Source organism: Sarcophilus harrisii, chromosome 1 (assembly GCF_902635505.1).
Source record: "Sarcophilus harrisii chromosome 1, mSarHar1.11, whole genome shotgun sequence".
Lineage (NCBI taxonomy): Eukaryota > Metazoa > Chordata > Mammalia > Dasyuromorphia > Dasyuridae > Sarcophilus > Sarcophilus harrisii.
Genome location: NC_045426.1, coordinates 488,322,478 through 488,338,502, shown reverse-complemented (window position 1 = coordinate 488,338,502; position 16,025 = coordinate 488,322,478). Strand labels below are relative to the sequence as shown.

Below are 16,025 nucleotides of genomic sequence, written 5' to 3'. Positions count from 1 at the left end.
ATATTATAAGAAAACTAAAATCCTGGGACATCTTTACAAATGCACTAGCAGTGATCAGATTAGAGCTGCATGCTTTTTTTCCCCCCCTATTTGCTACAAGTGTTCATTGTGGACATTTCTGCATGTAGTGAGCCTTATTTGATATTTTTATTCTTATAAATGCAATGATAGTGTTTTCCTTCAAGTAATGTTCTTTTAAAGAAACATGCTACCTAACATCAGTATTTTTATGTTTTCTTTGTCCTGCAGATGGTGCTAGAATCACATCTCATTTCAGTTGAAGGGGGGAAAACACTTTACAGAATGAAGTGAATGACGTGGTTGAAATGATTCCTTTGTGTACTTAATTTAGAAGTCTGTATAAGAAATAGTTAATAAAATAATATATTCTCAGTGTGCTTTTATATGTAAAGGGGGAAAAAAAGTATTTTTTTCATGTCAAACTGTATTTTTATTAAGAATTATCTGCGGCTTTTAAGTAGAGTGAGATACCTCCATCTAAGGATAGAGTGAGAGAGAGAGAGAGAGAGTATTACTAGTGCCAGTATGTAACAGTTTTTTCTCTTTTCAGACTGTGACTACACCGGCCAGTGTTGTCACAGTTACCCCAGTAAAACCATTGAATACTATAACTCCCCTGAAGCCTTCAGTCATCGCAACACCAGCAACCCCCTCACAAGAGAGCACCCAGAAAGTTGAGACTCCAGCAGCTGTACAAACTAGTATCTCTGTGGTAATACTCTGTGATTCTTGAAATGGTTTTCCTTGAATCCTATAATCTTTTAGCTAAAGATGAATGCTTGATACTCATTGCAATGTCTTATCCTTTTCCTTCCCATAATTAGGAAATGCTAGAGAATGTGACAAAATGCAAAAACTTTCTTGCAATGTTGATAAAACTAGCATGTGGTGGGTCTCAGTCCCCAGAAATGGGACAGAATGTGAAGAAGCTTGTGGAAAATCTCTTGGTAAGTTATTTCTTTTTTTCTGGGAGACAGTCAGGGGGTTAAGTGACTTGCTTGGGTTCACATAGCTAAGAAATCTGTGGCCTGATTTGAGCACTCCAGAGGTGGGACTCTATCCATTGTACCATTTAGTTGCACTGCTGGTAAGCTATTTTTTTTTTTTTTTAAACAAACTTTGCAAACCTTAAAACCAGAAGTGCCAACTTAATTTAGCATGATAGAAATGATGTTAAGTACTAATGGGAGAGGTATTAGAAAAAGGGGAAACAGTATAATTATCATCTTAAAACACTTTTTTATAAAGTGGTCTTGATAAGCTGAACTTGAATTATAGTTTGGTCTGTTAAAGCATTATACTTTTCTTTTAAAAACAAATTTCAGGGTATGCGATTGTATGAGAGTTATCCCTAGGAAAAACATTTCTATTTATCTAAATGTAGGCCTTACTTCCCCCCTTGCTTTCACTTACCCCTCTAAAAAAAAAGAAAAAAGAAAAAGAAAAAAAAATGACTTGGCTTGCATCAGTGGTATCACACTGAAATAGAAGCAGAATCACTGTAGGGTCTGCATGTTGACTTCAAAAATAAAAATAAACATTATCTGTGTTGTATTTTTGTTTATTTTTTGACACATTTCCCAATTAGTTATTTTATGTAGTTTGGGTCCCATGAGAGTTTTGCTGGTCTTTCTGCAAGTTTGACAGCTCTGGCTCATAAGCAGTATTTATTTTCAGTATGTGTTTTGCTTTTAAAACTTTGCATTTTAGTTATGTAAGCTTCCACTTCACTACTTTGCATGGTTCCTGGCAAATATTAGATACTTGTATAAGTGAATCAGTATTATTTGGATATGGAATCCAGACCTGCATTCAGGGTCCTTTCCTTGATAGAGATCAGCAAATTTTCTATAGCTTATAAATCTTAGAGTTCTTTTGGGAGCATTGAGTAATTAAGTAACAGATATTATAAGATATAGGTCTTTCATGACTGGTCTTTACTGGATCCACCATATTGTTTTTTATGTGTGGATGTGTGTGTTCTAGCGTATATGAATATATAAAGGTGTTGTATGTTAGATTTTAATCCTTCAAAAAAATCTGTGATTTGGCAGTTGGGGTACTCTTTTCTATCACTACAGAAAACAGCCCTTTCAGATGTTAGTTGAAAGTCATTAGAAGCCCCTATGACCACAAAGCTGTTCCCCCAATATTTTGGTTCTTCAAACCTCTTCAGACCAGGTTGGCTGGTTCTCAGATGATAGCTACGGAGTCCACCTCTCTGTTTTTCTTTCTTTCCATCTTTCCAGTTTGATATAGTACTTTTATGCTTTGCCTTTAAGAACATTGGATCCTATCTGTCATAATAAAGCATTCAAGTAGGATAATATTGCATTTGTGATTATAAAATATTATCTTTTCCCTTTAGTATTATTTTTTCAATTTTAATTACCTTTAGGGTTATTAGTACAATATATTTAAAATGAAGGCTAATTTTGCTTTTTGAAGGGAAATATTCAAATATTTTGAGATGTTGAAATAAAATAGAGGTACTAAATGGTATGTAGGATTTGTTTTCAAATGGAAACTTAATGATTTTCTGAATGAGAGTGTATAAATGAAGTCAGAGCTGATGGTACAATCTGGTTCCCACCTACCTTTCTAGCTTTATTTTATATTGTTCTTGTAGACAACAAAACCTATACAAGTAATTTCCCCAATGTAGACATTCTAGATGTGCCTTTCTACAATTTCCTTATGTACTTAATGTTTGAATGCACCTCTTTCCCTTTTAGGCTTCCTAGGTTCCTTCAAGGCTTGTAATATTCTCCAGGTCTAACATGTCAACTTAAATGCAAGGACTAAGCTATTTTTGTCTTGTATCCCCAGAGTGTTGCATAATGCCTTGCACATTTTTTTTGCTTTGTAAAAAGTTTGTAGGATTAGTAGTATTGCTCCTTGAATTGGAGTATTAATTTTTTTAGACCATTTTGTGTACCTACATCATTAGGAGTCTGAATTATTATTTGTATTTCTATAAAATAACAGTTCTACTTACCCTCAATTTTTTACTTGCAACTGAGACTTTGTTTTAGGTTACTGAAAGTTTCCTACAGTTGAAAAGTATCTTTGTCTAGATGAAGGCAAAACACGTATTTTGGTGGTAGTTACAGCATTTTATTCTTTTCTCCTCAGGATGCAAAAATTGAACCAGAGGAATTTACCAAAAAGTTGTACATTGAACTCAAGTCCTCACCTCAACCGCATCTTGTCCCTTTTCTAAAGGTAAGATTGGGGGGGGGGGGGGGGGGGGGGGGGCATATAGGAAAGAGAGATGGGGGGGTAGCAACTGTATGATAATAAAATTATTATGTTTAATCTGAATAAGATTATTATGACCTTACTTTGAAGAAGATTATTAAGGGAAACATTATGAAGTAGAATTTTAAGAAATAGAACGTGAAGCTCTGCCCTTGCTTTTTAGCTTGTAAAGTTTTGAGGGGGGAATTCCTTTATATACTGGAGAAGTGGTAACCTATTTTAGTTGAGCCTTTTTCCTATGTATATTTTTCATGAGAAATAATATACCAATTTGTGTTACTTGCACAGAAACATTTCTCAGAATAGTTTGTAGATTTAGAGACCATCCTCTCAGATGCCTCTGTCTTTAGTGACCATTCAAGTCATTTTCCTGTCTCATTGAATAGTTTTCCAACAACCTTGCTTCTTACCTGTCCTTAGGACTGATTCAAGACAGGTTCTGCAGTGGTATGACTGTCAGGGAGGATGGGAAGATATGCTCAGGTACTTCAGGTCACTTTTGAAGCTACTTTGGTTCATCCTGGACTGTTCTGTGAATTACCTTGTTAATTTCTTTGAACTAACTTCCAGACTTTAACTTTAGTCCTCTGTATTCAAAAACTTACTTGGGTGCAATTAAGAGTGATAGGAGTCAATCATTAAGCATATTATGGATTAAAGAGCTTATTCCCTAACTGTTTCCCTCTGTTAGCACTAAAATTCTTTGGAAAGCTTTCATAGGACTTTATGATTTGTAGCTGATCAGTTTAATTTGTAGCTGAGTAGTTTAATTTGTAGTTAGGACGGTTTAGTAGTGCAGTGAATAGAATGCTGTCAGGAAATTCTGAGTTCAAATTCAGTTTTCCACAATGACAAGCTGTAAGACAAGTTGCTTCACTGCTCTTTGTCTCAGGTTCCTTATTTGTAAAATTGAGAAAATAATGGCTTGTAGTATCTCACAGGGTTATGAACATCAGATAAAATGTTTGTAAAGCACTTAAGAATCCCTAAAACACTATATATAATGCTAACTTTTATTATTTGAAGACATTATATGAAAAAGGGAAGCAACGGGTAGTAGAAGTAGAAAGAAAAGTCACTAAATTGGAGTGGGTTAGTTAATTTCCTGAAATTATTCAGTATGCCTCCTTTAACAAGATGAGGACTCTCCTCTTCCCAGTTTTTCTTGTACTTCTTTTAATTTTTTTAAGTAAGATTTTAAAAATCCTTTTTGAGTTCTTCCATGACAGGCTAATTCATATTTTTCTTTAAGGCTTTGGAGTTGTCGACTTTGTCGTCTTCTGAATTTGTATTTTGAGCTTCCCTGTCATCATTGTTTACTCAGAATATTTCTCTGCTGTTTGTTCATTTTCCAGCCGATTTCTTGATTTTTTAAAATGTATTTTTTTAAAATGTATGTAAAATGTGTATTAAAGTGGGGTTCACCTTCCGGAGTCCTAGGCTTCAGAGGGTGTGTGTGTGTGTGTGTGTGTGTGTGTGTGTTGTGTGTTTGTGTGCAGCTGTTTTCAGAGGTAATTCTGGGGACTTTTTAAGTTTTCATTCCTTCTAAGGTGGTATGATTTATGGAGAGGTGTGTTTGCCCTTTTCCTGCACCAATAAACACCGGTGACTGGTTTGTGAATGACTATAAGTACTCTTTTCCTTCACCCTGAAACTTTGGCCATGGTCCCTGCTTGGCCACAAACTCTGGTGTTCTACTGCTTCTCCTCATTTTGGGACTGAGACCCAGGACTGTGACCTACCTCCACATATAAAGCAATGCAACAGAATCCTGCCCCTGGTGCCAGCAAAGGGACCCCTGTAAATATTCTGATCAGATGTCCAGCCCTCTTGCTTGTCTGTCTGTGGTTTGAGAGGTCTGGAAACTACCACTGCTGCCACGAATTCAGTCTCCCAGAGGCTGACGTTGAATCCCACATGTTGTAACTGTAAAGCAGTATATTTCTCCTGTACCATGGCTGTTCCCTTCTAAATGGTTAGTCTGAACTTTTTGATTAGTTAAATAAGGAGAGAAAAAGGAGGAAAGAAAGGGGAAGGAATAAAATTTTATGTACAGCATCTGCCAGGTACTTTAAGTACTTTACAAATATTATTTTATTTGATTCTCACAACTCATCCCCCTTTAATAATTGGGGAAACTGAGGCAAAACGAGATTTAAGGGTCATAAACTATTAAGGGTCAGAGGCTGTATTTGAATTATCTTTCTGACTCCAAGCCCAGTTCTTTTTCCACTATACCTCTTAGCTGCCTCTAACAATTGTAAAATATTATATCTTGACTAGATTACTATGAAACTGTGGCATTCAGATGTAATATAAATATAAATATGCCTTAATGCTTTCTTTGGGTGAATGTAGTAGACTCCCAAAGAGTAGTGGGGTTATAAGTTAGTAAATGTAACATGTACTTCTAACTAATGAAAAATAGTCTCATGTACCCCTTGTGTTTTTACTCCATGGAAAGAAAAAAATATTTTAATGATTAAGTTCTGTTTTCTAGGAAGAAAGTTTTATAAGTATAGGTCACATCTACGTGATCAGTTTTAAGGGTTTTTTCTTCTCCCCAACTTTCTTTTTAATAGTTGTAATTTTCAAGGAGTTTTAAATGTAATGCTTTTTGAAAAAAATAATTTATTTTATTATTTTGTTTTTTTAAATAACTTTTTATTGACAGAACCCATGCCAGGGTAATTTTTTTTACAACATTATCCCTTGCACTCACTTCTGTTCCTATTTTTCCCCTCCCTCCTTCCACCCCCTCCCCCAGATGGCAAGCAGTCCTATATATGTTAAATAGGTTACATTTGTTAAATAGGTTAGATACAATATATGTGCGCAGAACCAAACAGTTCTCTTGTTGCTCAGGGAGAATTGGATTCGGAAGGTATAAATAACCCAGGAAGAAAAACAAAAACGCAAGCAGTTTACATGCATTTCCTAGTGTTCTTTCTTTGGGTGTAGCTGCTTCTGTCCTTCCTTGATCAATTGAAACTAAATTAGATCTTCTCTTTGTCAAAGAAATCCACTTCCATCAGAATACATCCTTATACAGTATCATTGTTGAGGTATATAATGATCTCCTGGTTCTGCTCATTTCACTCAGCATCAGTTCATGTAAGTCTCGCCAATCCTCTCTGTATTCATCCTGCTGGTCAAAATAATTTATTTTAAACTTAAATCAAATGATCAATTCTGATGGACATGGCTCTCTTCAACAATGAGACGATTCCAATCAAATTCTAATTGTCCAGTGATGAAGAAAGCCATCTATACCCAGAGAGAGGACTCTGGGAACTGAGTGTGGACCACAACATAGCATTTTTATTCTTTCTGTTATTGTTTGCTTGCATTTTTGTTTTCCTTCTCAGGGTTTTTTTTTTTTTTTTCCTAGATCCAATTTTTCTTGTGCAACAAGATAACTATAGATATGTGTACGTGTACATATTTAACATGTATTGGAGTACCTGCCGTCTAGGAGGGGGTGGAGGGAAGGAGGGGAAATTTGGAACAGACGGTTCCAATTTGGAACAGCAAGGGTCAATGTTGAAAAAAATTATCCATGCATATATTTAGTAAATAAAAAGATATAATAATTTTTTTAAAAATTAAAAAAAACTTAAAATAGAAAAAATTCATGTGCACCACAAATATGAGAGGATTCAAAATATATAGCCATAAATTTCCATTTCAAGAAAACCTACATATAACAAATACTATGCATTGTGTTCAGAGCTGTTTATCTCATCCTTCATTGTGTTCTGCATTTTTTTTTTTTTTTTTTAGCATTTTTAAAATTCTGGACAAAAATGTAATTTTTCCTCTAATTTTATTTAGGCTAAGTATGGTCATCTATTTTTGCATTTTTCATGCTTCTTTAAAAGTGTTATTGCTATAATCAGGTTTAAGAGAATCTTTCCTAAATTACTTACTTTTTAAAAGATTTAGATTAGAAATACCAGAAATGACAATTTTTTGAGAACTATTTGATAATATTCAGGATTATTCAGATTGCACTTTTTTTGTTTAATGGGAGAAATGAGATTTTGAGAAGTTCAATATCATAGGGACACTTGAATAACTAGCTTGATGATATTGCTTGATTTATTTCATTTAGTTTTAACTAACTTTGAATAAATTTTTTAAAGTATTTTGGGTTTTAGGATTCTTGTTGAATTAAAGAGGAAATTCTATTTATCCCCTTCATTTTCTCCATCATCACCTCTTAGCCTCTTAGTGAAGCACATTTGACTGCAATGAGGACAATTTACCTTACTTTTGTCTTTCTTTTCTGACTGCTTTTACCTCTTTCAGGTGTGATTGCTTAGTCTTCATTTAGAAATAAGAAAGAAATCAGCAGAATGTAGTGGAACAATGAAAATATATTCTAGTGGTATAACCTAGAAAAAGTTTTAAATTACTCTTTTTGCAGGGGAAAAAAATCATTCCTTCTTATTCTATCAGCTTTTAGTTATTTAAAAAAAAAAAAAAATTTTTTTCTTATTTTTAAAAAATAAGTTAGATTTGACCCAGTATCCATTTTCCTCCCCATTTCTAAGGAGCCATTACATAAAACATATAATCAGCTTTTTAGCTATTAATTCAACATCTAAAAATTCTTAATTTCAGCCTTTACTTTCCAAAAGGAAGATTAAAGCCATTTGGTAATGATCTAACTTTGTTAATATTTCTTTTTCTATTTTCATTTTACTTCCTGGAACTCAGTTTTTAAATTCATGAATACTGTGGTAATTTTATTAAAGCCCTAGTACAGATCTGGTTTGTTTATACCAGTGGCCCTTGAAGTTTGGGGGGATTTAGATGAGTGTTATATATTTTAATTTTAACTTTGGTCCAAAGTATAATTAAATGTTTGCATATGGGTTTCGTTTTTTGTTTTTTTTTTTTTTTTTTTTGGTAACAGTTTTCAATTATGTTTTTTTTTAAAAACACTAATTTTCTCACAGCTTTTAGGAAGACTTCCATTCTAGGATTGACATAGTGTTTTTAATTAACATGCTATTGGATTGACATTGTGACTATTGAATAAATGACAAAATTTGATGATAAAAATAATTTTGTCCATAATATTTATTTGCTAAGGTTGAATATATGATAGATTTTCTGAGGCAACTAGGTGGTACAGTGAAAAGAGCTGTTGTCCTGGAGTTAGGAATACCTGACTTGCATCTACATTGACATAGGGCTTCAATTATTATCTTTGTATCCATGGGCAAGTCACTTAATATCTCTCTGCCTCAGTTTCCTTGTCATGTAAAACAGGGATAATACCACCTATTTTGCAGTTTTATTGTGAGAATTAAGATGAAATAATAATAGTAAAATAATTCACATGATGCCTGGCACAGAGTTAAATACTATATAAATGTTAGTGTTGTTACTATTGTTGTTGTTTTACTGGCAAATGCTATTTTTTTTAAAAAAGCAAATAGGTTTTTTGGAATTGTGGGAAAAGTTTGCATGGCAAATAATAGTTCATAAATGTTAATTTCAAGTACTTTTTTTTTAATTGCTTGGTTGTTTGGTTCCTACTGATAAGTATTGAATTTTTCCATTTTAGAAAAGTGTGACTGCCTTACGACAGCTAATGCCCAGCTCCCAGAGCTTCATTGAGCAATGTGTCCAGCAAACTCCTTCACAGGTCGTCATTCCTACATGTGCTACAGTCACTCCTCCTCCTCCTGTAGTGACAACAGCTGTTTCTTCCATCCACACGGAAAAGCCCATCCATGTTTCAACAGCACCAACAGTGGGCACTGTTTCCATTCAGACTGCGAGTCCTGTGGCTGGTACTGGAGGCATTGGAGTTGTCGCCCTTCGCTCTGGAAGTCCTGTTATTGGAGCGGGAGGACCCACAGTCGGAGCTGTTGCTGTCCACCCCATAAATCCAGCTTCTGTCCCAGGAGGTGTGACTAGCAAGGCTGTCACACTCCATTCTGTAAGTTCAACCACCAGTCCAGCAGGAGTAACAGCTGGAACTGTCTTCCTTCAACCTGCAAAGCCTCTTGTGACCTGTGCTGCTACTACAGTAGCAACTGTTTCACTGCAGCCTGAAAAACCCCTCATCCCTGGGGCAGCAGTAACGCTGTCACTTCCACCAACAAAACCCACGGTGACTTCTGGAGAAGTTGTGGGGCCATCCATTTCTCTTCCACCTTCAAAGTCAGTGGTGAATTCTGGAGTAGCCACATCTGCCTCTGTAAAGCCTGTCATTGGGCCTCCTATTCATATCAAACTTGCACAACCTGGCTCCTTCCTTTCACAACCAGCCAGTGCTCCACAAACTCTGAAAGTCAAACAGTTAGTGAGTAACATTTTTTCCCCTCTAACATAGTCATATTAATTTGGGGGAATTAAGGCCAATTTTTTCTAGACTTGGTAGTTGTAGGAATTGCACGGAAATAAAGGGACTAAGGGAAAGCTTGTTGATTGATTTAATTATAGCATGTTTAATGATCTGAAAATTTTGTTGAGAGGATGTAAGTGTTGCTTTAGATTTTATCTGTGAGGAATTTCTAGGTGCGGCTAGGATGAAACACTGTAGTAAAGAAGACCTGAGTTAAAATTTGCCTTAAAAACTGACTAGCTATGTGATCCTGGTTAAGTTATTTCATTTCTTTTGCCTCAATTTCCTCATGGGAAAATGGGATTAATGACAGCATACTTCCCAGGGTTGTTGTGAAGATCAAATTGTTAAAGTGCTTAGCATAGTGTTGGATTGGCACTCTTATGTAGTCATTTAAGCAGTTTAAGTTTATATGGTCTCTATGCTTTAGGATTGTTTTAAGGAAAACATTTTGTAAAATGTAGATTGAGGAAACAGTCACAGAGACTGGTTAAGTGGTCAGTATCACATAGCTCAATTTCAGGTTGTCTGATCCATAAGAATTGTTCTTTGACATCATGTGATACTTTTGTTCCTTAACTTAGATCATAATACAATTCCCTTTTTGAGATTGTAGGTTTTTTAGTTACATCTTACAGGCTATTTTCTGCCAACGTCTGTGCTGATAGTGGGGCAGTAATAGAGGTAACCCCTAACTCATGTAGGTGGAGAGTTAAAATGTACAAAATGGGAAAGGAGTGAAGAAAAAGAGAAAGGAGGCAATTGTTTTAAGTGTGGGAAGGTGAATAAGGCAAAGTTATTGAGTATTAGGTGCAGAATAGAGAGATTCTGTAATCTACTTCCACATATTGGGGACAACCAGTGAGTGGTGACAATCATTTCTTGTCCTTAAAGCACTGGCTAATCTCCTGCCTACCTCTTTTTGGGTCTGTCAAACCCATGATTGGAAAATATTCATGGCATGGCACTGGGGAAGACCCAAGATTAATTTCAAGAACAGCCACATCACAGGGTTTCAGGGTTTCTAGGGGGTTATTAGAGAGGAGGAGATAACTATATATGATAAAATTGTCCCAAGGTAGGTGGCCCATCCTGAACAGAAGTAAATCTGTTATATACCCTTTATGGGTCATACTCAAGTTTGTGTATTTGTGGATCCGTGGTCATTCCTCTCCAGAAAGAAAAATTAAAACATTTCTCACAGTATTTTGGCTTTTCTTGGAATACTTTAAGGAAATTGTAACCAAGAATGAGAACTGTGTCTAGTTAATTGGTGGACAATTCTTCAATTCTATTTCTTCCACCAGTCTTTCAAGAAATGTAAGCTGTGTTCTTTTTCTGAGAGTTTACTGTTTTTGTTTTGCCTTTGTTTCAATTTCAGTTAACAAATTTGATTTTAGTATTCATGTCTAGCTATTTAAAACAGATTGGATACAGCAAAGGCTGCTGTAGCTAAATACTGGCTAGTGGAGATGTATTATAATCAGGTTTCTAACAGAGTTACCTGAGGCATAGAATACCATAAACTATTTTGTGTGGTAATGCCTCACAGAAAGGGATTTAATACTCACAGAGCTGGAAGAATCCATCAAATACAATCATTTTTAGATGACTTAAATTAGCAGTACTCAAGTTAAAAAATGAATAATATAAAAAATGAAAAAGTCTTATCATGATTGGGTTTGTAATAAGAGATGGTCTAATTTAATTTTGAGTGTAAGTAAAAGGGAAAACATCCTAATAGAAGTACAGGGAGTTTTGAAACACTTCAGAAGAAAGTGTGTAGGGAAATGTAGGGAAAATGTAGGAAAATGTAAGGAAAAAAAAAATATGGCAAATAATCACTAAGAATGTTAATCCATGGATTTAGTTTGTAGTCCTTCTATCCCATCCATAATAGAAGGTAGTGTTTTCTTAGGTACATTTCAACATTTCCATGTATAAGATATTCTGCTAAGTACCAAGGATACAAAAATGAATAGTGAATACAGTCCTTACCCTTAAGTAACCTATAGTCCATAGTAGGACAGCATGAACAGCTGTCCTACTATGAAGCAAAGGAAAGACCCAGAGTCCTATGTGAAATTTCGATGAGTTAGAGAACTCATTCATTTAAGGAGATAGAAATCAATGAATATTTTATGGAAAAACATCAAAACAGGCTTGAAGGAAGAGAGGATTTATTTGCATATATTAATGGCAGATGGAGGTCAAGATTGGGTGTCATTTAACACTGTGTAATTTTGTTGGTGTTTTGGCTTTCAGGAAGGGGGGGAGTTTTATGAAAAAAATGTTCAAAGTGAAACCAGAATTAGAAATGTCATTCTGGGGAGCTGGAATTTTATCGTTTTGCCTTTAGGGAGACATTGAAAGATTCCAAATGGAAGAATGATATCAGATAAATACCTTGTCAAACTCTTTTTAGCATCTTTGTGAAGAATGGATTAGAAAGGAACAAAATAGTGGTGCGAAGACCAGTTAGTTGGCTATTAGGAAAGAGATAATTAGGATCTGAACTAAGTTGGTTGTTATGTGAGTGAAAAAGACCATGTCTGTGAAAAAATGATGTGGAAGTAGAAGCAGTCATGCCTGCCAACATGCAGGTTATATGTGAGTAGGTGAGAAAGAAGAAAAGGTGACTCACTCTTGAGCCTTGGTGATTGAAGGAAGAGTGGTTTGTGACTTTAAAAAATTGGTTGGAAAAGACATTTTTGAGCGGAAATGGAGTTTAGTTTTGGATATAATAAATTTGAGAGGCCAGTGAAACAAAGAGGATTTGGTTACCCATTAGTTATCTTTGAATTTATTTAAACCATTTTGACTTCACTTAAATTTTCTGCTTGTTGCCATTATTTAGGATATCAAATCTTAAATTATAGCTTCTCAGCAAAAGCAAAAATAGTACTTATTTGTACTAATAAGTGAAAAAAAATTTTTTTTAAATGTGGTCTCTAGATGTTTAACAGTCCTTATTTTTTAACATTGCCTACTCTTCATGATATTACCAACTTTGACCATAATTGCCACTTAATTTTCATCTTTACACACTGAAATTTTTTTTCCTAATTTTTTTAGCCTATCTCAATATGTCAGTTTCTGTATTCTCTTGATTATCATTTTGGTTGTTCTTTTCTGGGCCTGCTCTTGCTCTGTTTATTTCTACATTGAAGTGCACTGACTAGAATTTTATGGAATAAATGTATCTCATGCCTTTGTTCAAGGATAAGGTAATGTTTTCTAATGACATTTAATAGTGTAGAGCCTGTTGTTATCAGAAGTGTTATCATTTCTTTGTACGTTCTACCATTCCATATAGTTTCAGAGGTGATTTTAGTATTTTATACCTTAAGAGAACAAATAACTATTAGTACGCAGATTATTCATAAATATAAAGATAGGCAACACAAAAACTTTTTCTGTTGCCAAAATAAGAGTATGATTCTTGTCAGGGTTATAAGATGAATCTCTTGAAAGGTCTGCTATTTTTGGATTCAAGAAGATCTGGTATAGATCCTTTCTCTGACACATACACATGCATGCACACACATACATGTTGTATGACTGTATGCATGTTGTTTAGCCTCTCTTTTAGTTGCCATAGTCATCTCTCTAAAATGTAAGTATTAGATAGATTGCAGATCTGCGTTGGTGGAGAAAGTTTCCACATAGATGAAATAAGAAATTCAGACGCACCTTCCCCAAGAATTGTTATTCATTACTTCAGAGATCCTTGATCCTAGAAAGCTGCTGTGGCCAAATTTTTTTGGCCTATGGCTAATGTTGTGATGATCCCTGGATAACGTTAAGAACAAATTAGATGCAAGTATAAAAATATTAAAGTACCAACAGTATATTTAAAAGTATACCATGACCAAACAAGAGTTGAGAGATCCCTCAGATGCTAAGTTACTCCCACCTTCTCATTTTATCATGAGAAAACTGAGATCAGAAGGTTTATGTGATGTCACACAGGTAATAAAGAACAGAGATGAGACATGAGGTCTTTGATGCCAGAGCCAGTGCTTTTTCTGTTGGACCATGGTCTTGTCACCCTGAGGGTTTTTGATAAAAATCTAGTACTTGTTCATGCTATTATGACTGACAGAACAATAGAATAGTAAGAAATAAATTTTTCCTTACCATGATAAAAGCAATTTACCTTAACCAAGTTCCAGCATTTATGACATGGAAAAACATTTAGAAGCATTCTCACTAAAAATTCATACATTACTAAGTATCCATTTATCACTACTTCTGATTCAACAGATATCTCTTAAATACCAGCTACATGTAGGTATTCTGCATATGAAACAAAATGAAAAACAATTCCTGCTCTCAAAATTTTTTACATTCTACTGGCAGAATAAAGCAGTAAAAAGACAAGAATGCATTTGATAATTCCAGAAGGAAGGAGGAAGCATTCACAATTAAGGATATCATTCAGGCTTCTATAGGAGATGATATATAAGCTGAGCCTTGAAAAAGCTAGGGATTCCCAGAGGCAAGTGCTCTTTGGCATGGAAAAGCATGGAGATGATACCACATTTCTGGAATTGCATATAGAGTTGATGGGGGGGAGGAGGAGAGGCAGGAGGAGCAGTATGTTGTCTCCCTAGAAAAATAAGTAAAAGCTATATTGTGTAAGAATTTACATAGTAAGATGTTGTATTTGTATTTTCTCCTAGGGCTAGTAGAGAGGCACTTTTTAAGCCTTAGAGTTGACCTTGTCCTTTTAGTAAGATTATTGTGATAATTGTGTGGAGAAGAGATTGGAGAGAGAAGAAACTGTAAATCTGGGGACAGGTCAGGATATTATTAGAAGGTAGAGGGGTGAGAAAAGGGAGTAGGTGGGTACCGAGGTAGTGCCCACAAGATGTTGCAAACTTACTAGGGAGAGGGCAAAGTAGAGAATGATCAGTTTGATCAATTGGGAGGATTGAAGATGATGGTGGCTTCAATAAAGAAATAAGTTTGGAAGATAAGGTAGTTTTAGAAGGGAAGATGATTTTTGTGTGTGTGTGTGTGTGTGTTTGTTTTTTGATGTGTTGAGATGCCTATGGGACATTAGCTAAGATGCTGAGTAGTTGATAGTTGTGGATGTGGGATTTAGTTTAATTTAGGATTGGAAATCCTAGCAGTTATAAGAAAAAAATTTACGGAGATCTGCAGTACAAATTAAAAGATCAAAATGTTATCATTTATACTATATTATAATTAGGGAAAAAAACCCTACTGTTCTAACAACAACAAAAACAGAATACATCAATTCAGTTACATAAAAGAAAGCTACCAGAATTAAATCATGTATTAAGTCATGAAAACAGCATATTTCCAACAAAAAGACATTAAATACTTAGGAATTAATTTTTTAGATATACCTGTCATTTATAAAGACAACTATAAAATTGTATAAACGAAGTTTAGTAGAAAGGATGCTGGATTGGGAGTGAAAAGACATAGATTGAAATTCTGACTTCTTACTAACTTTGAGATATTGGTGTTAAATCGCTTAACTTCTTTTTTCCCCCCCCTCTTCTTTTGTATAATAAAGTAAGATTGGATTCTGTCTCTTAAGATTCTTTCCAACTCTAAATTCTGGCTGTTCTAAAACTTTGTGGGACTCACATCCTTTTTGGAAGTAATCATATGCCTTGATGATTATAATAGTAAGGTTTGCAAGTTAGTCGATACTTGGATATTTTATCCCTGAATGGACAAAAATAGGTGATTGTTATGTGGGAGTTCTTGGCAGTCTCCTTATGTCTGGAAGTTTCCTTCTGACTACTACTTGCATGAAATGATCATTTTCTGTAAGTGAGTAAAAGATAAATTGTAATTGTGAATTTTCTTTAGTTTATATCTTTGATAATCTTGATTAATTGGTTCTATCATTCATAATCTTTTAAAAATAGATTTTTATTAATCAATTTTATTTTTGCATCTATTGTATCTTTTCTGCATTACCCCCCTTACTCTTTAAGCTTACACTTTTGCATTATAGAATAAAACCTGAGGTTTTCAAATTTAACCTAAACTGTTACTTGACTTTTACAGAGGAAAGGAAGAATTTAACCTTTGCAGGGCATACTCTACTAGTCAGCAAGGATTTAGTTTTTCTTATATTTAAATATTTATTCTTCAGCATGATGAATTGGAACTATTTTTTTTTTTAACCTGTGTCTGGTATATTTGAAGATATAAAAAAGTAAAATTATCCCAAAACCAATTACTTTTTTAGGACATCTTTTTAGAGTAGTTCTATCCCAAATACCAATTGCAATATTATTATTGCCATATCTTTAGTTTTTCCAAGTGAATTGCCACATAGTTGTCTTTAACTAGTGGTTATATTAAGCAGAATATTGTTATTTTGGGTTTG

At 34.5% G+C, this 16,025-nt stretch overlaps 1 protein-coding gene across 2 annotated transcripts in view; it reads left to right on the top strand.

Annotated features, from left to right (window-relative positions):
• Positions 1–16,025, top strand: part of TAF4B (TATA-box binding protein associated factor 4b) — a 162,963-nt gene that overhangs the window by 44,229 nt on the left and 102,709 nt on the right. The window contains exons 4-7 of one of the 2 annotated variants that reach the window (XM_031946496.1): positions 572–733; positions 846–968; positions 3,157–3,246; positions 8,861–9,604. In XM_031946496.1, coding sequence (XP_031802356.1) covers positions 572–733; positions 846–968; positions 3,157–3,246; positions 8,861–9,604 — 1,119 coding nt within the window. The remainder of the gene's footprint in view (positions 1–571; positions 734–845; positions 969–3,156; positions 3,247–8,860; positions 9,605–16,025) is intronic. The other variant, XM_023496188.2, reaches the window with a different exon arrangement.